The 20,221-nt window shown below is 42.3% G+C and overlaps 1 protein-coding gene across 4 annotated transcripts; it reads right to left on the reverse strand.

Moving 5' to 3' along the window:
- Nucleotides 1–870: 870 nt before the first annotated feature.
- Nucleotides 871–19,672, reverse strand: CANX (calnexin). Of its 4 annotated transcripts, none has more exons than XM_064387400.1 (15): nt 19,564–19,672; nt 11,689–11,877; nt 11,158–11,231; nt 10,560–10,618; nt 10,203–10,344; nt 8,817–8,898; nt 7,490–7,682; nt 6,398–6,587; nt 6,004–6,117; nt 5,388–5,544; nt 4,861–5,076; nt 4,330–4,449; nt 4,087–4,225; nt 3,840–3,928; nt 871–3,252 (listed from the first exon to the last, which is right to left on the reverse strand). In XM_064387400.1, the coding sequence occupies exons 2-15, from the start codon at nt 11,872–11,874 to the stop codon at nt 3,199–3,201; spliced, it is 1,815 nt and encodes a 604-aa protein (XP_064243470.1). In that variant the 5' UTR covers nt 11,875–11,877; nt 19,564–19,672; the 3' UTR covers nt 871–3,198. The 4 variants fall into 4 exon arrangements, with proteins under 4 accessions (XP_064243470.1, XP_064243471.1, XP_064243472.1 ...); XM_064387401.1 differs by having other exon boundaries at nt 19,609–19,665; XM_064387402.1 differs by lacking the exon at nt 19,564–19,672 and adding an exon at nt 19,227–19,334.
- Between the last annotated feature and the right edge of the window lie 549 nt (nt 19,673–20,221).

Here is a 20,221-nt window from a genome sequence, read left to right on the forward strand (position 1 = left end):
GCTTCTTTATTGATTAGTTCTTTACATTTTTTTTTTCAAGTTGCTTCTACAAGTACCTGTTTGAAATGGACATGAAATCGCAGTAGTTGTGTCCGGCAACACTTAAAAAAAAAACCAAAACCAAAACCCAATCAACCAAAAACCCCTTTCACAAACCATGAGGCAAGAGGGGTATTAACCATCATTTTGGGATGAGCAGAGCAGTCACAAGCCCCACGTCTGTACCCACAGCCTCAGAGGAGGAGCTGAGTGTGTGAGGGAGGAGTAGGGAAGGAGCAAGAGAAAACCACAGATGTACAAGGGGTCACTCCTTGCGAGGAACCCTCCTCAGGCCCGGCAGTCGATCTCAAAACCAGCCCTTCATAACGGAGTAGAGGCCACGGGGTGAAGCTGTGCCAATTCAGCAGGGAGCAGAGCCAGCGAGGGGAGAGCACGCAGGGCCACTGCTGCGAGGGGTTAGTGGGTTAGAGGCACCCTGACCTACCCCCGGCTCCGGGAGAAAAGCTGCTCTCAGCCCTTCTGCCCTGTGTGCCAGAGCCCACGGGTTTTGTTTGGATTCCCCACGCCAGCCTCACACCCCCCTCGTCAGACACAGCACCTCAAGCTCAGCATCCTTGTCAAGAGCTGCCACCCTCGGCTGCACAGACACAAAAGGCCCAAATACACCGTCAGGATCTGTAGCAGTTCCAACACAGCTCACAGGTTACAGCCAGGTGGAGTTTCACTACTCTAAAAACCACAGCTACGCTTCATGCACTGAGGATAAGCAGGTAGCTGTATTTTTCCTCCAAGACTTTAAAAATAAGAGCGATTCTAAGGTCAAACTGAGGCACCCAAGCCAGAAAGCAGGATTAAAAAGTAACTTGTCTATCCATTTTGGAAAGTCTTCATTTATTGTAGTGATTATTTAAAGCATACACTATGGTATCAAAAAAAGCCATAACATGCAGACAGGACTTTTTCAGGAGAATTAGCAGAAGCAAATGTAGATTTACAATTAGCTTTAATATAATGCTATTTAAAAGCTGATAGCAGATCTCAAGTTCACTTTAGATGCTTTGAAAGAACATGTATGCACAGGGATTGTTTGGGAGTTTAAGGCAATTTGCATATTAAGATAAAAAACCATTAGATTAATTAATTTTTATGTTGTGCTCAAAACATTAGCTGAATTGAAACCATTTACATATACTTCATCTCAAAGGACTGAGAGTCATAAATAGCAGCTGCTCCTTGATAAAAATACAGTCCTGAGAACAAGCTAGTAGCAATGCTTAAGCTATGACATCTTCCATGTCAGAGTATAAGCTATTTTTGCAATAAGGAGCAGTATTGACCAGGTGTTCAACAGGCAAAGGCATTCTAAACATGCAATAGCTCCCAACAGAAGTCTGAAATTACTTCCAGTATCTTGCTTACAATAGTTTATTTGTACACTGCAGAGAGATCAAGAAATCCTGCTATGCATTTGTGATCACTAATATTTCAAACACAACAACCAAGGGATACAACATAAGGACAGGAAGCAAGAGGTGTTTAAAAAAAAAAAACAACCAAAAACCAACCCCAAAACAAGAGTCTTTTAGTAATTGGTTAGATTGTTTGCAAGGTAATTGGAACACTCTTCCCCCACAACCCCTGGGAACTATTCCACACACTATACCTATCATATGACCAAACAACACTGGAGTGTTTAAGTTCAGTGCAAGAAGAATAATTTCATGACATTTAATTTCATTCTAAACAAAGGCAAAAGTTTATCTACATAGACATCCAAATGCAAACATATTTGGTACAGTGTAATGAATTACATCTATCTCACCCTCAGAGGTAATGCTCTTGTAGTGCTCACCTGCATTCCACAAAAAAAAAATGGTGTTTGAAACAGTGTAGTATGGTAGACTCAACACTTAAAAAAAATTTATTCAGCTGGAATCGGAATTTCCTAACATTCACAATATAATTTAGAATGCACTTGTTACATGAAGAGCAGATAAAAGGACTTAAAACAGTTCCACATACCAGTTAAGAGATTCCACATGCTCCTTCCCCACCTACAATACTGACATCTTGGTTGTGGTTTTTTTTTCCTTAACAAATACTCAGTTCAACTTGTCTACCTGCCTACCTCCCCCATTTCTACAGCAGACATACAGTGACAACAGTGAGAGGATATGGGACACTGTCTTATTCAGTGTTTGGACCCTGGAAAGGAGCAGGCCTAGCTATGAAGTAGAGTTTGACAATGAGCTGAACATGAAGTGCTTCAGCAACTGAGGCAAAGCTGCTCTCAGGAAGAGCTGTATCGTCACAGAGGAAAACACCGGTGGTGAACAGAGGGCAAAGGGGGAAGCAGCCTAACCACACCTCCCCAGCAACCCTCAGCTTTACAAAAAGAGTTCAAGGACAAATAAACCTGGTTGTCTGCAAGCTCTGCAGGATTAAATGCCACATTAAGATGACCCACTCCAAATCCTAGATCGTTTGTCAACATTTAACAGGGCTTTAGCCATGCACAGTATGCATATATTTTATAGACTGCCTAACCCCTTCCTTCCACCCCTTCTTCCTCTTTCCCCTCCCCCCAAAAGAATGAAGTTGATTGATTAGAGAGTTTCACTACTGGTTTCCCCGTACATCTCCCTCCAGCTGTCTTTTCTTTTGAGGGCAGGGGTGTTGTCAAATGCATTGACAACTTTGCTTCGAACAATTACCACATTTTTGGGGTATAAAGACATTGGTGCATTTAGGAATTTACATATTTGTAAAAAAAACTAGTTATAAAACTGCATTTTTATCACCTAGCACTTTCAAGATTCATTGTTATATTTCACTAATTAATATATTAAATTAAGCCAAGGTTTGAGACTGGAAAAATTCTACCAATCTACTTAAGAACAGAAAAGAATATTTAAAACCAAAAATGAAAAGGTTAGTTATGTTACATTCCAAAATCCACAGCCCATTATATTAAATGCTTTCTTTCTACAGGAATGATGCTCTTTAAAACAGATGATTGCAAATATTTTACTGCTAGACACTCCATTACATTGGATCGTGTGACTGGAACCTGTGGATGGTGAAATCTTGAGGTTTGTCCAAGTTTCAATGTAAGGTGTCCAAGGTCCTCTCCCAGAACCATGTTTGAAAACAACAACAAAAAAAAAGAAATCACAGATCAAGTTCTTATGACTTTTTTCAATCTTTCCTTGGCTTTCTGTTTCTGGGTGATCTATTCACAGTTTCTTCCTCCTGCAAGAAAGTAATTTGTGTAAACATCAATAAAACAAAACCTAAATATACCCTTCATAACCATTTTGAGAAAACTTATGAAAAATAATCCACCTTCACTTCTACACTAGAATTCAGTTTTGGAAAGGACCTACTGCTGAAAGTACTTTGTGACAAACAGGCAAATTCTTTGTTTTCACAGTGGATGAACACCATTTGTTGGGAGTGCTCAACAGCTTCTGCTTGCTGGGAGAATCCTTTAACTTCAAGCAACACTCCATCCATTTTTGAGTCATTGTGCCAGTGTGGAGCACTTAAGGTCACATCCTGACTGCACCTGAAGCTGAGTAAGCCTTTTGCCTCAAGGAGCTCCTTCCAACTCCCCTCTCAAGGCAGGGGCTGCAGCAGAACCTTTAGCAGGGTGCCCAAGCCTGCTCAAGTCAGCCACAGCAATTCCTATTCTTTAGGGGAATTAAGTTTTCTGAAGTTCTGAACTGGGAGGGAGAGTCACATGAGCCAGGTTAACTTTTAACACTGTAGAAAGGCCAGTTCTACACAACCTATGAAAGAAAATGCATAAGCTTCCTTCAAAGATTAGGTGCTCTTACCTCTGATGCAGGTTTCCTGTCTTCCTCCTCCTCCTCTTCTTCCTCCTCTTGACTAGCACTTCCTAGATCAGCATCACTTTTCTGCTTCTCTTCAAGGGAAAATGGGGAAAAAAAAATGTAAAAACCCCAAAAAACGTTATCCTTCCTGACTTATCTTCAATTCACCACTGACTTTATTCCATATCTGCCAATCTTACTGTTTTTTCTATCAGGAAGAACATCATCCAAGATTATGTAGTTTACCTACCAAGCTTTTCCTCATTTACATCCTCCTCTTCCTCCTCCTCTTCTTTTTCTCCTTTATCTTTTTCTTCTTCCTTCTCATCATCCACCACATCAGGCTGAGGAGCATCAGTCTTCTTGTATTCTGCAGCACTTGGCTGTTTCTGAAAGGCAATGACAAACCCAGGCAATTATTTGTGACATTTAGGCACATTTTACTGAACATCCTTTTAAACATGAAGCTAATTATCAGAGGAAATGCATTTACCTTCCCAGAACAACAGAAGAGGATAACAAGGAACACTGGCAAAGCCACAGTGAGGATGTAGACTACCCAAAGCCAGGGACGCTCTTCAGCAGCTGCCATCATCTGGCCCACAACACCAGGCTGTAAGACCAAAAGAACTGTCAAATTCCACCTCACACAGCAAGCTGTAGCAGCCAAGTTTAAGCTACAAAATTTTCAAATAGGGTTTTTGCAACTTTAAACATTGTATTTCAGACCTCAAAAAAATCATAGAGCTAACCTGCACAAGTACTTTTCCCATGGCTTACAAATTAAGAATTAGGCTAAACGGGCCAAATATCAGAGCAAAAACTCAGAAGAGAGCAGTGAGTACTCTTAATTACTTATAGCAACTATTAACATACTGTAATTATGAATTGAGGCTCCCACCTGGTTTAACAAAACCCTCAGCCTTAGCACAAACAGGTATATATTGATAAAGACAGAGAGAGAACAGCAGAGGTGCTTCTACTGTTCCACTCCACAGCACACAATAAAACCTTCCTCTCTCACCTCTGCAGCACCATCAGCTGCTTTTTTCAGTCCCCATCCATCACTGGCCCAATCATCAGCCACAGCTCTATCAGTACAGATGATAAAGTTGTCAAAAAAGATGTCAGATGTCATGGACCATAACTCGAGTCCCACAGCACTGACGGGAGTCATCTTGAAAGGTTCCAAGTCTTCAAAAAAATCTGGGTTTGGGATCTTTCTAGGTTTCCATATACCCTAGAAAACACAAAAGACATTGAGCCTCATCTACTAGAAGACAAATCTTAGTTTTCAGCCCATTATGAATGGAGAGATATAACAATCCATTGCACTTAATTACAACATCTACAGGTGCAACTCATCAGTCTTTGGGAATCAATACAATGAAGTGATGCCTGGTAAGAAAGCATTTGAATCTGTCCACTTGAAACACAGCACAATCGTGACTGCACTTGAATTTCTAATTACATCTGCTGAATCTAAATCATTCTGCTTTTTGTGAGAGAGATGCTTTATCAGCCACCAGCTTAAGCAATGAAAACACAAACCTGATAGTTCACGTTATCAATCATAGGAGGCTTCCATTTGCCTTTGTAGTTTGGATTGTCAATCATTGGGCGCTGCCAGGTACCACAGCCAGGAGCTGCCTCACATTTAGGATTTGCAATCTGAGGTGCCTCCCATTCACCATCCATATCTTCATCCCTGAAAAGGCAAACTCAGTTTTGAATTCCAGCCCTTGCCTTCACACAGAATAAGGCTCAATGTCTGGTTTCTGGGAAAATCTAAATTCCTACCACTAAATGAAGACATCGAAATCTTGTTCCTTCTGCAGTATATTTATCTACAGACTTATGCTATACAAAGTTTCAAAGACTAACTGTGAGGCACAGATCAACAAAAGCCAGATCCTGAGCACAGTCTCCCCCACTGCCCCTTCCAAGTAGGTTCTACTTCAAGGTGAACATCCCTGCCCTGTTCTGCTTACAGTCACAGAAGAGTTGAAAAATGTGGAGGTGAATGCAGAACCTGAGTCCTCAGACCACTATTTTTTGAAGAAAAATAGCCAGAACAGCAACTTTGTCAGCAAGCAACAATGAACTGCAAACATCAGTACCAATGAATGAAATAATTGCTGCCATTTGCAAGAACTAGCAAACTTACCAATCTTCAGGTTTCTCAGCATCAGGGTCTGCTACATACTCTGGCTCATCATCCAGCCAGCCCTCTGGTTTCACAGCGTTTTCATCCGCGATCTTTGCAGGAGCATCCTCATCCCTTGAGGGCAGAGCATTATGTGTTAACATAGACAACATTTAAGTTCTTAAGCCCAAGCTATGATTCTACAGACTCTGAACAAGCCCACTGCTCTAGACAGCCAGCCACCTTCCCTTGTGTCAGGGTCACTCCATGATTTCCAAAAGGAATTGCCTTGCAATCCTAACACATGTGCCTCATGGCATATCAAGGTGCTAACTGCAAAGTAGTACTACTAATTTTGATCAGGACAAAATTATGAGGCTAAGATTCCCTCAATTCCACCCTTCCAGCACCTTACCAGTCATCTGGTTTAACAGCATCTGGGTCTGGGATTTTTGGCCTCTCATCCCAGTCCTCGGGCTTCTGGTCATTTGGGTCCTCAATCTCTCGGGGTGGATTCACAGGAGGTGACATATCATTTAGCAAATTCCCACTGTTGACAACTGTTTGATCAACTAGTATCTCAAAAGTATTGTCAGGATTCAAGACTGTAAGGAAAAAAGTTGATGTAGGCATTGCATGTACTATACAAAGCATGAGTCATAAAGCATCACTCAACTTCACTGTACAACCCAAGCTACCACCTACCCATCAACTGTTTTCAAGAACTGCTAAGAACCTTTCTCCTTACACCAAAGTGCAACTAGTGATGATGTACCACATCTCACCCTGAGAGAAGGCAGACTCCTGGCAGAGATCCTACATGTGTTAAAAGCATGGAGGTTTGTAAAATGATTTAGCAGTTACCACAACAAGTTGACTTTGGCACAGGAAGTATTGCTTTAGTAGTAAGAATGTATATACTCATATTCTACTCCAGACTAAGACTTCCAACTACTGACTTACAGGATTTTAATCTCACTTCTTTATCTACTGCTGTCTCTGTAGTAGGAAAAGAAGAGACCCTCCTAAGTACTTCCTGAAAGATTTTGATCATAATTAATATACCAGAAATATACTATTTCAAGAACTCTTGAGTTTGTCTGGTGCATGAAAGCAGAAAAAAACCCAAATAAAACTAAACCTAACTATGATGCCTCTAAAGCTCAGTGTACCCCATGTTACCCAGAGGCAGTATTCAGGCAGTTTATGTATGCTGATAATTATTTCAAATATACTTAGCTCAAGTTACTTACAACAGCCCTGAAATTCAGTTCTCCTTTAAGTATTAAGTTCAAGTCACATGACCTCTCTTACATGAATCAAGACTTTCTGGAAGGATGAAATAAGCCTTTGCACAGACAATCAGTTTTTGCATTTGAAGCTTTCATATGTATTTTAGTTGTACGGTGCATTGGCACAAATCTTCACCTGTTCATCTGGCTCACTTTGAGTTTCTGCTGCAGAAGATGTAGTAATTATTAATATGCATAATTAGCAGCCACCATACCTAGAGTATAAAGATGAGTCTTCTTATCAGTAAAGTAAGTCTTCAGATCTGCATCTGGGCGCTTTGCGTGCTTTTCCTCGTATTTGCCGGTCTTGGGGTTTTTGTGCCGGAAGATGAAGTGCAATTTATAGTCCTCTCCACATTTGTCAGGGCCAAACATTATTGTATATGGAGTTTTGTCATGGAACTGATCCTATAAAACAACACAATACCTCACTCCGTTATTTTGAAATACAACTTAAGTCATTGTCTGGCCTAAGAATTCCCAATTCGTTAAAAACTATTCTGCAACCTGAATATCAAGCCCATGAAGTCTCCACACAGAAGCTTGTGTTCCTCATATAAGCCTCCAGAAAAAAATAATATGCTAAGAACCATCCCAGCTATTTAATTTTGCACCCTTGAGCTCCACTTTCCACATGGAAAACACCAGCTATTCAGGTATTATCCAAAATATTTTGGATATTACAATGTTTAGATATATCTCTACATTACAACAAAGTATTTGAAAAGCCATCCATTAGAAGTATCAGCTACTGGCAATAATGAAAGGCTAGCAAGGCCACTGAGTTCCTTTCACACAAAGTAATAAGCAGCACTAAAAGTAAAGCCAAGCTGCACTTAGTCTGCACTTACGAACTGGGGTATGCCTCAGTCTAAGCTCTAACTGGATATAATCATCACTGAACTCTTCAAGTCTGTTCTTGCTAATGTTATCTGAAAATTCAATGCACATATGAAACTGATTAGGCAGTCAAGTTGTGTTCTGGGTGTTTGTGGTTGTTTTGGAATTTTTTAATAGTTTGGAAATTGCATTAATAATACAACTCCAATGAGACTGCAGAAAAAAAGGATGGATAACAAGTCATAAAAAGTACATCTTATGAAGTCTAGGAAAATGGCTAAAGAAAACCCATAGGCTACAAGAGCCTAAGCAAGGTTACCCAGCATTCAGCTTTGTCTGAACAGGCTAAACCACTTCAGTGAGAGGACAAAATGCAGTTCTTAGGCCTTAGGAGCTGGCCACTCTCCTAAGCACCTCCTTTTTCTTTCTAGAACCCAGGAAAATCTGAAGTATTGCAGAGTTTGGCAAAGGTCTACAACTGCTCAGCTATAAGGGAACTTCAGTTCCCACTCAAGTGGCTGTCACATTTCAATACTTATCCTCTCCAACTGAAAGCACTGGGAAAATGCTGAGTGCAAAGTACTTGGGCAATCAAGTGAAGGCCCCATCGCCGTCACTAAAAAGGTTTCTTCAGAAAAAAGCAAAGTGAAAAAGCTTCAAGTTCTTTCCCAGCTAATACCCAAAAGTAGGAGCATTACTCACCAGGTTCAACTCAGGGGTTTTTGAAAGCAATTTCACATAGGCCCCACCACACTCTATTCCATTCTGGAAGTTTACTTCATACCTAATTTTAGTTTCAGATAGAAGAGAGGAGAGCACATGTTATACAGGAGGAAAAATTATTTTTGTAATACACAATTACAATTTTGTCAGTACAAATTAACAGTAACACTGCTTTGTTGTTGTTTGCTTTAAATCACTTACCCAGTGAACATTAAAGATACCATCATATAGATACATAAAGACATGAGGACTAAGAAAATATTCACAAGAACCTGAGAAACAGTTAAAATTGAAGATTTAGAAGAATTAACCTGACAGAAGAGGTTAAAGAAACTGAATGCTGGCCTAGACAATAATGACCTAGAAGTAGAGAGCAGGAAGAAAAAGCTTTCCAGCATATGACACTGCAACAGGGATTGAAGCAAACCAGTTCTTTTCCCCACGACTACTACAGTAAACAGACAATTCAATTTGCAAGACTACAAAGCAAAAACAATTGGATTTTAGGAGAAGTCCCTTTAGGGTTATAAACATACAACAGTATTTAGGGATGCCAAGGAGCCTGAAAAAGGCAGAATATCTCTGTCAGGAATAAGCTCAGCATGTTTGATCCTCTCACAATGCCAGCAGCTGGAGTGGATGACCACTGGGCTTTATTTTTAGCCTTGTATTTTGAACCAAAACTAAACAGTGCAAAGCAAAGTGATCAATTCATTATCTTGTGCAAATACAAGTTAATTTATTCTTTGTTTAAAATTGATAACATCACTAGTAGTGCACAATTCAACTGTTCTCACTGCATTATGTTTTTCCCCTGGCTTGTTAGTCTAACACACATGCAAATAGATTAAGCTACAACAGTTGTGACCTATGTAAGGTGCTCATCTTCCATGGCAAATGAACTAAGACACAGGAAGGAGGAAACAAATGCATTTTTACCCCTCTGTCCACTTCCCCTCAGAAACAGGGGGCAGTTTACTGTATAAGAAAGTGCACTGACCTACTTACAGACCAGCATGCTTTCAAAAGGACAAGGACTTCCACAATTAGCAGTACAAAAGTCAGTTGCCTGACCTTGTTACCACAATTAAATCAAGTGAACTGAAGCTACAAGACAGGTTACCAAGACTAGTTTGCAGAGACTTCTTCCTGTTCCAGGCTTCAAAAGGACCCATGCTGTTACTAACTCCCCACTTTGGGAATCTGGGTTACTATTTTACTCTTACTTAAAACAGTGTAATAATGTGTTACAGTATCTTGTGTCATCCAGACCCCCAGTCAACAAAAGCTCAGCTATGGAGTTAACCTCAGCTTGGTATCATGTCACCCTGGAATCAACAGAACATCAAATAATTCTTTACTTACTGTATAATAAGGGGTTTGGTATCAAACACAAATGGCTTGGAAAGTTTGGACGAAATTGCATGATGCTTGGCTCGGGTTACCATTACAAGCCCTTTGTCTCCTGGAAGCTTTGTTTCCTTCATGTCTTGGACTTCCCACTTACCTGGGGAGGAAATTGACCAAACACTCATTTATCTTAAAATCTCCAAGTGGATATTTTGTTTAAATCAGAACTACATTTTATATGAACATCCCTCTCATTTTCTTCAGTGGATATAATTTTAGCTGAGAAACAGAAAATAAAGACTTGCACCTCTTTTTCATACATGACAAACGGCATCAGAAACACTTATCATCCAAAACCTAGGTTGGACTCACCATCATATTTGGCAATCTCATCATCTGTATCATCTTTCTTAGCTCTGGAAAGGACCCATCTAGAAGACAGACAGCCAATGGTTGGAAAACTGTATTTCCCCTCCACCATACACACACTAAAAATCCTGCCCTTAAGATAAGGTAGCCCTTGCTGTCTCATGACTACACCCCAGGATCTTGATCCCCTGAGGAGTTCTACTCCCAAACCTGCAAACTTTTCTGTGTCTGCTACTTCCCACCCCAAGGTAGGACCATGGCCTCATGAGCAAGTATCTTGCTCCTGAAAAAAAAAAAACCAACCAAAAAAACCATCCAAATAAACCAGAAGGAGCATCTTACCATCCTCACATCAGCTGAGGAAAGTAAAAAAGCCATGTGTAAAGGCCTCATGTTCCCTTTATTACTAGAACTTAAGGAAATACTGATTTAACTCAGCACCTGAACACCTAGCCTCAAGAAGTCATTACTGTAATCCAACTGAACAGGGGCCCTTTGGTTCAGCTTTGCATAACACAAGTTCTGCAGGGAGGGTTTCATTGCCTTTCACCAGGATTTTACATTATTTGCTGTACCAAATCATCCCTCAGATTCTACTCACCCATCCAGAGTTCCTTTATCAAAAGATTCCGCAAAATACACTTCACCAGTTGGGACAGGGGGCCTGTAAGTAACCTGTTGGAAAAGGGGGGCATTTATGCACCTTGCAAGACACGTTCTTTATTCTACAGAAATACAGGCATGTAAAGCTCACACTCCCTCCTACATTCAAGTACAGCTCACCTGGACATTCTTGAAGCATAAACACAGAAATTACATAAATACTGCTGCTTGTGCCAAGTTGTTGTGCTCTTGTCTGCAACTAAAACTCAAGTATATACCTAACTGGAAATTTTAGCTTCAACTCCTGATATTCCCATCACAGATTTCAAGGGTAGATCTAAGTCTTCTGGAAGAACATGGGAAACATGAAAACAGGAACAAAGCAGCCAACCTTAATTCCAAGCCCTACTCCTAGATAACATCTTTTATAATATTACAACAGGTTAAGAAAATAAAGACAATTCTGATCACTCACATTAACCAAAACACAAGAAGTAATTCAATTGTTAAAAGAAATTCTATGTCAAACCTTTGGAGCTGGAGGAGCACTGCTTGTTTCAGACTTTGACTCTTCTACATCCTCAATACCATCATCCAAGTCATCCTCAATATCAACTACATCATCAGCATCATTGTCTTCATCTGTATCATGTGTCTGGACAGCAAGGATCCCAAGGGCTAGCAGGGTCACCCACAGCAGCCATTTCAGCTCCATGTTCTGAATAAACAGGACAAGGCAAAGTGGTCAAGCCAGCACTGCACACAGAGCAACACGATGCTTCTCAGTACAAATCAGAGCATCCAAGGCAACAGGTGAAGTGCAAACTTATCTCTCCAGCTCTGTTAATTTACAGCATCTGCCTGAGACAGCTCTAAAAGCTGGGAAGGAACACAACATAAAGGTAAGTATTTAATATCAAACAGACATTAACTCAGTGGAGAACTACATGTACATGTTCTGCACATCATGCAGAAGTGCCATAATTTTGCTCTTAGACTGTCACAGTCCACAAGCAGGACAGCAGACACATACATGACAGCACAACATACGTGGCTGTAAAAGCCTAAAAAGAAAACCTATTTCATGCTTATGAAGGAGTTTAAATAGACCATGCAGGAATTGAAACTTCCAATCAGTCCAGAAATGGAAATAAAATTTTCCATTTTATTCAAAAATAATAATTTTTCCAGACTACCCAATCCTCAACTCCTGTTCAATATATTTTTTGTCCTTTCAAATGCAGAGTTCTGGGGTTTTCAATAATCAAACCCCTTCCCCAGGTTTTAATGTAGAATTACTGCCAACAGTTATTGCTACTACTGGCAGATGCTAATAAGCAGTTGAAGCTCCTGGAAACTGCCACTTAATTCAATTCCCTTCTTTCAATCTCTAATTTAACAAGATGACCAAGGAAAGAGTAGCTGTTAACTGAAGCCTTACAGAATTAAAATATCACATGTAAACTAATTCATAAGGTGCTCAGCACATCGTCACACCTAAAACAGGATAGATATTGGCAAGCTGTAGCTTAAAATATCTTGTGAGTAAAATGGTTTTTCAATTTGACTTTCCTCCTAGAAAAACGACAAGATCACTGCATCTTTAGGTTGATACAGAAGGCAACATTCCCAGAACTCTACTCAGTTTTATCTGCCCAAAACCCTCACAACAAGCTGCACTTTGCTCATCTTTTCTCCTTTGAATCCCACTCCAAATCTTCCTGCCAAAACCAGAGGTATAACTGAGACTGACTTTTTGGTTTTTTTTGGAAACAAGTATAAAACCAAACATCCCCTCCTCCTTCCCTTACAGTCCTACCTCACACTGCAGCCCTGCAGACTTTCAAACATAACTCAAGCAGAGTTAACAGTGCCTGTAGGGGTTTAAGATCATGCTAGGAAACAAACTTTCAACTTTCCAAAGCATGTTTAGGCAACTAAAAGAGTTTACACTCTCAAAAGCTTATCAGCATTATCCAATTTTCCAAGACTACGCTGCATACTAGATCTACCATTCTTAGATTATTCTTTAACTTACTTCTAATGACAGAGAGGATTTTAAAAGTTTACAACTGCAGTTTTATAACTGCAACAAAATTGTATTTTAAAGACTTGAGCTGAGGTCATGTCCAGTTTGCCACTACAGGAACATGCAATTGCAGCCAGTTTTCCAACAATAGTGATGGCCTTGAGGATTATAGTCCAAATGCATGTGCACAGAGCTCCCTCACTCAGCTCAGGCAACTGCACCCAAACACCTCTGAGCCAAAAGGACAATCATTCCAGAAGGAATAGCTGACAAAAACTTCCAAGGGCTGTTATATATGAGCAAAGCTTGTTTGCTTAATGCACGATGTACAGCCAAAACTGAAAACAGTTTCAGACCTCAAAACAGCTCTTATTAGTGTGAGAGCCACAACACAAAACCAAGGACTGAAAAGGGTCAAGCAGACATCAGTACCCTTGGAGCTGCAAATTCTTGCACAGATAACATGTTCTTTGAATAAACCCATACCCAGCAGCATAAAAGCAATACAGAAACAAGAGCCTGACACTTCATCAGAAAAAGTGATCTTTAGAACTCTGGATGTGCCCTGTGTGACTGAAGCAACCATGGATGAAACAGCACAAATACACCTCTCCATGGCACAGGTTTCATTTTGTCTTACCTTACCAATAGGGCTTCACTAAATATTTTTAAAATAGAGCCAAATTCAGGAAGATAATACAGTTTTATAACTGCTTTCAAATTATATTATGCAGGCAGAATGAGCACATCATGATTTGGAAAATGATACGACAAAGTTAATCTTAAAAATATACCATGGTTAAAAATGAGCCAATTCTCTCCTTTCCTAAAAGGAAGGAGTTTTTGCACCCCTCCTCCCAACCTTGTGCAAAGGGTATTAAAGGTTTAGCATGCAAGTAATCCTTTAAGTAATCTCACCAGTAGCCAACCAGCATGAAAGTTTTGGTGAAATAATTAAATCATCCCCCACAACTTTCCTGCCAGTACTGACTCCATAAGTAATAATTACCTACTTCACAATCCCACCTCAACTACAACCCTTCAAAAATATTTGTCAGCAGCAAATGGACTTCGGTAAATGCTCACACCCAAGTGGCAAAGGCCCGTGGCCTCAGAAATTCTTCTGTCAAAGCATCTTAGTGAAACCAGACAATTCCAGGGACCACACAGCAGAAGTCTGCTGCTGCTGCATGTCTGTGCTCCTGATACAGCCACAGGTATCTACCCTGCCACACTCATCATTTAATGCTCTGTCTGAATTTGAGGCCTTGCTGAACCTCATTTCAAGAGAGAAGTATTTCATGGTCAAGTTACCAGGCAAGTTTCATCACCCTCCACCAAAAAAAGAAAAAAGTCTGAAGAGAAGCTAATCCAGTTTCATGTCCTTACCTCTTTTACAGTCATTGGCAAGCAGTTGTCACAAGTTTATACCCCTGCAGAAAGCTGCTTAGGACACTTCCTACATATTAAATCAGTCCCAAATTCAACATAAGCTACCATTCATATACCTTGAGTACAGGCTGGTAGCTTCTGCTGCAACTGCCAGTTATCATGCCAAACTCCTTATTCTGTTTAACCTGAAACAATATAAAAAGCTGACTAAATTATAGAAAAAAGGCACTATGTTCTCAGAAGAGCAATTTAAGTGAAGCACACATTTTTGGTATTTAAAAAGCTACTTCTATCCATAATGGATGTACAGCTACAGGAAAAAATTTCAAATTCACTTTACACAATCCTTAGGGACACAACATAAACACAATTATGCCCTAGTAAATTAGGTTATTCCTAAATAGAAGAGGAGGTGAGGGGGAGAGAAACACAACTTAGGTTTTATAAAAACAGGTATAAATCAATTTTTCAGTGGAACTTTTAAGTTGCTGGCAACTACAGGTTTTCAGTTAGCCACCTCAAATGGAGCCTAACCTTCAGGCACTCTCAGCTACTCCATTATGATCTGACTTCTTCCTTAAAAAGTGTCCAATTTCCAAGCAATTACCATCTTTAGCCATTTTTACTCTGCCTGCACCTCCCTTCCTCAGGTTAAACTGCAGTATTTCTGAAGGTTGGTGTATTTCTGATCATGCAATTGCCAAAAGCCATTAACAAAGGAACACTTCCATAACAGGTGAGAGCTTCTGACGTCTCAATTCTACTTCAGTGTAACCATCACTTTCACCATAACAACGTTTCAAGTCAGAGATAACTCCATGTACTTTTTTTTTTAATAAGGTCTTCAGTCACTTACAGACATTGGCACACCACTCAGATTGAAGGGGAAACCACTGCAATCCCAAAGTTTGAGACTGTCAGTGCTACAGATTACTTGTTCTCTCTGCACACACCCATGGCCAGCCTCTACCCCAGAAAACTTCAGAGCTGACACTAAAGCACTGTGCACCTGATTGCCAAAAGGCTGAAACATTTTACCCCAGTATTTGTAAGATCTACAGCAGAGTGCTGGAAACAGTCTCCTGGAACATCTGCACTACAGACTTTACTTTTTCACAAAGTAAAATCAAAACCAAATTGGAGGGGGATTCAGAAACAGAATCAGGATCTTACTCCAACAGCACAACTCCTACCATGCAGGACTAAGTGACTGCTACCTTTGGATTCAAGGCTCTCAAAGTCATGCATCTTCACAGATTAATTTTTATTTAGAATTCCCCTTTTTCTGGGCATAACGGAGAAAGTTCTTCTTTATTATTGGTACAACACTGGAAGCACTCATACAACAGACAGTTGTCACTACTCTCCCTAACATACACGTCCCCTAGAAGAGAGTGAAATTGCCCATAGAGAGGATCTTCAAGTCCCCTGCTATCATTCTTCCAGAACATACTGTTTAGTAACTCCCCTGTCAGGTCAAACAGAGCCTGCAAAACCAGTTTAATCATCTCCTTGGTTACTAATCTATTTCAGTGGTTCATCAAGCCAGTCCTTAATACAGCATATTTCAGAATGTATAACTACATTTGAATGGCTACTGGCTATCTGATTTACTGCTTGCTCTTTTTAAAAAATAATTAAAGAGTCAAACTAAATAGATCCATGAAAATAAGACACATATTACAAACAACACCTATGCAATTTAACCTGAAGAGCATCAATGGTTTCTCTTTCAGCAGTACCTGAAGTCTCAGCTGAGTGACTTAAGCAAAGGAAGAACAAAACCCGCTAGCAAAGTCCTGTGCTCCCAACACTGGGTTTCAGTGTGGTATCCACAGCAGAAGCATGCCAGTGAAAACAAGCACAATGCCTCATGCAAGGCAAGAATTAGGGAAGAAAAATTTAAAGTCAAACATAAAGATGATTCATCACAACACAAAAAAAATTGCAAGGAGACAGGAACAGAAAGGCTGAGACACAGATATACATTTTCCCTCCCAAATGAGAGTTCTGTGGGTTTTGAGCAAAGGCTCACTTACCCTACTTGGTAGTGCACTCATTTCCTAAAGTCAGAACTACTGAAGAGCAGAGGAAACCTCTTCTACATCTGACAATCCCTCTGCCTTCCACATCCTGCCTCCTCTGCGGTGCCAGGGTAACTGTTTACACAGCCTCATGATGAAGCAGCCGCTGGCTGAAGATGGCTCCAAGTCCTTCTGCCATGTTATTCTAACCCTGAATCAATAGCCCAGGCCAACCCAGCAGCAAAAGCAAAAAGAGTTGTAGCAGCACCAGTGAAAGTCAGTAGCCAAGGACAGAGGAAATAAAACTGTTGGCAGCAGAGCCAGCTCAATACCACAGTTTCAAGTGGTAGGACTGTGCACTCTGTCCCCTGCACCTGCCTGATCTGTCTTTAGGCAGATTTGGGGGATGGACACCATGGTGAAGCTGGAAACTGTGAGGGCAAATACTGTAATTTCAACAATCAGTACAGTGCCTCAGCACCCCTCAAAAGGGGATATAAGATTATGTTCATGCATATACAACAACTCATATAATGCAGACAACACTTTTTCCTCTGAAATACTGTTTTTCTGCTGGACAGCTTCCAGTATTGTGAAGATTCTGCCTTTACCATCCTAACTCAATGAACAGCAGACAAGGCTAAAGAAAACCACCTTACAAACAAAAGAAGAGAGGCAAGAACTCTCCATGGTGGTGGCTCACCCTCCTACACCTTTTTTTTTTTTTTCAGTAAGGAGTGGCTGGGATACACTTCTACATGAGGAAGAAGTCTCCTGGAAAGGATTAGCCAAACCTCTCTTAGAGAGCCCCACAAAAAAAGCTGCCTCCTGTTTGGGTTGTAGAGAGCACAAACCAGGCAAGGGATTAGGTGTGAAAAGGGACAGCAACAAAGCTTGCTTTTAATAGGCATTTCAAATATGCCAGTTTCTAAAAATAATGTACAACAGTGCAGATACAGTACAGAAGCAAAAAGCAGATACTGTTTGTCAGCACAGATATCCTTCCTGCAGAACTGCAAGTCCTTGGAGGGTAAGACAGAACCATGAGGCTTTTTGACCTCATAAAACAGATGGGCTGCTAGGAAAATTATATTAATGGGGGCAGATCTGGAGGGACCCCAAGATCTTTGAGACCATCACACCTAGAAATCAATTCAAGTTTGCTCTGCTACAGAACTGATTCCAGCAAGAACAGGCTGCCACCATGATTACTACCAGAAGCAGAAAATCAAAGGCCAGAAAAGGAAGTAGAAGACAGAGCTAAGTACAAGTGTCAGTGCATTCTCTGTGAAGGATTTATTCATTTACTCAGGGGGTAGTGCTACAGCACACCAAATGAGGGGGTAATCTGATGGAATTTCAAATCTTTCTTATTATTTTACACTAGATTCCCTTCCTAGGAGGGCAGTTGACCCCAAAAAGCAGTTTACATATCATACAGAGCTTGTGATGCTGCCTGTAAATTGTACAAGTATCTTCTTTATAATGTTTTTTTTTAACTAGAAATACTAGAAGTTAATACAAACACAAAGTTTTACTCAGACCTTTTCCTAATTTTATTAAGTGTTTTGCATAAGCCCATCAAATGCAGCCAAATTAAGAATAAAGCAGTCTTTGAAGTCAGGTACTTCAGTGTGAACCTAGAGTAATATATATACCAACCTATATTTAACCATTATTTTATCTGCATTAGCTCATACATTATTATAGCTCTGCTATCTCTTTGCAGTACTTCAGCAACAACCAAAATCACAACGTGCAAGAGTGTCCCGTAAAGCCCATGTGATAAATATGCTTACTTGACGACGTGAAGTCAACACACTACATTTAGAAATACATTACATGCCTAGAGACCAGTTTTCAGACATCTAACATACTCTAAATAAGTTCCAGAAAGAGTTTTCCACGATGATCTGCAGAAGCTCTGCAGCATTAGTTATGTTAACACTGATCATGTTGAGGTGTGGACCTTTACCATTACTACTGCCATTAACACATGCCCATTTCCCTTCACAACCAAATCACCTGCAGCATTTCTCTTTCTGCAGCCTAGAAAGTTCTGAACCACAAACCTGCATATGAAAGTTCACACTTCAGAATCAGTACAGATAAGAAAGCAGCGTGCTGTACATGCTTTAATTCAAAGCATGGGTTTTTTTTTCTTTTAAAAGCACACAGTACAATCCTCAGCCAGAAATGACAAATGAGATGTCATTTATACACTGTTTTAAAGACACCCAATGCGAACGATATTTGGGGGACAAAAATCAAAGCAGGCATTTCAATTCCTTTAAATTCTCACGCCTTCCTGCTGCAGATTCCTCTCCTGCACTTCACCTGTTGGGACTCCAGCTCCGCGCCATGAGCTCCCCCCTTCCAGAGGCTTCTCCTTCCCCTCGCACAGCCCCACCAGGCCCACGCCGCGCTCTGCAGCCCCTCCTGACCTCTCTCTGCGGGGCTTCTTGGGCAGCACGTCCAGGATTATTTCCGACACGGAACACGTAGCAGATAAAACCTAAACCAGGCGCTGCCCACAGCTACGTGCGACCCTCGCCTCCCTCCCGGCTCCACCACGCGGCCCCAGCGGCAGCCGCTGCCCGGAGCGCCGCTCCCAGAACTTACCAGAAGAGCCGCCGCTCCCCCAGGCCGCTCCGAGCCCTGCGGGTGCCGGGCGGGACCCGGCGCCGCCGCCGCAGCCCCGCGCCTGCCCCCGGCCTCGGGAGCCTCCCCAGGCCGCCCCTCTCGCCCCGACTCCGGGGCTCCCCGCCTGCTCCCACCCGCGGGATGGGGCCGGGAGCACGCACGGGCCGCCCACCCCCCGGGCCCGGCAGCGCCCCGCCGCACGCCCCACGACAGGCCGGGCTCCCCCACCGCCACACGCCGCGGGCGAGTCCGTTTCCGCTTCCCCCGCCCCGATGTTCCGGAGCCGCAGCGGGAGGGCACGCACGGACACACTCACCCTCCGCCGCCCCGGCCGCCGCCGCCGCCGCCGGGCTCCCCTCACCTCCGTCACGTGCCCGCGCGCCCGCCGCCGCCCGCCTATCTGCCGCGCGCCAGCCCCACCCCCGCCTCACGGCGCTCAGCCTCTCCCATTGGCGAACGGCGCGCCCGTCCGCCCGCCCAGCCGCCGGCTTTGCGCTCTGATTGGCTGATATCACCGCCTCTCAACAGCGGGCCCGCCTCTGAACACGCCCCCAACGGCGCTGCCCTTCGTGGAGCGCTGTCATTGGTTGGCGGGGTTGCAGGAAGTGCCCGCTGATTGGGTGGTTGAGGGCAGGCCGTTGGGATGTGGGCGGAGTCCCAACGGGTCGCGGTCCAGGGGCGCTGCGGAGGCTGACAGGGCGCTGCGGGCGGTAGGGGGCGGTAAGGGGCGGCAGGGGGCGGGGCCAGCCCCTCACGCCCTCCCCGCGCCCCCCCCCCCCCCCCCCCCCCCGTCCCCTCACGGCCCTCACCTCCGGCCATAAAATCCCGCTGTGTTAAACAGCCATCTTTCTGTCTTGTCGTTCCTTGGAAAGGGTGCTCAGGTTTTCTTGCCTGTTCAGCAAATTCAGTGTAGCCCGTGGTTCTTTTCCTCAGTTACAAGCCGAGGGTTTAATAAAATAGCGAACAGTGACAGA

The sequence above is a fragment of the Passer domesticus genome, chromosome 13 (assembly GCF_036417665.1).
Source record: "Passer domesticus isolate bPasDom1 chromosome 13, bPasDom1.hap1, whole genome shotgun sequence".
Taxonomy (NCBI): domain Eukaryota; kingdom Metazoa; phylum Chordata; class Aves; order Passeriformes; family Passeridae; genus Passer; species Passer domesticus.

What these genes read in the sequence shown, in the direction of transcription:
- CANX (XM_064387399.1), bottom strand. Translation starts at nt 14,741, where the DNA reads ATGATAACTGGCAGTTGCAGCAGAAGCTACCAGCCTGTACTCAAG. An exon ending in GATAAAGGAACTCTGGATGG is followed by an intron (nt 10,619 to 11,157) that starts GTGAGTAGAATC and finishes TCTGTCTTCTAG; the next exon opens with ATGGGTCCTTTCCAGAGCTA. An exon ending in ACCAAACCCCTTATTATACA is followed by an intron (nt 8,899 to 10,202) that starts GTAAGTAAAGAA and finishes AACTAAAATTAG; the next exon opens with GTATGAAGTAAACTTCCAGA.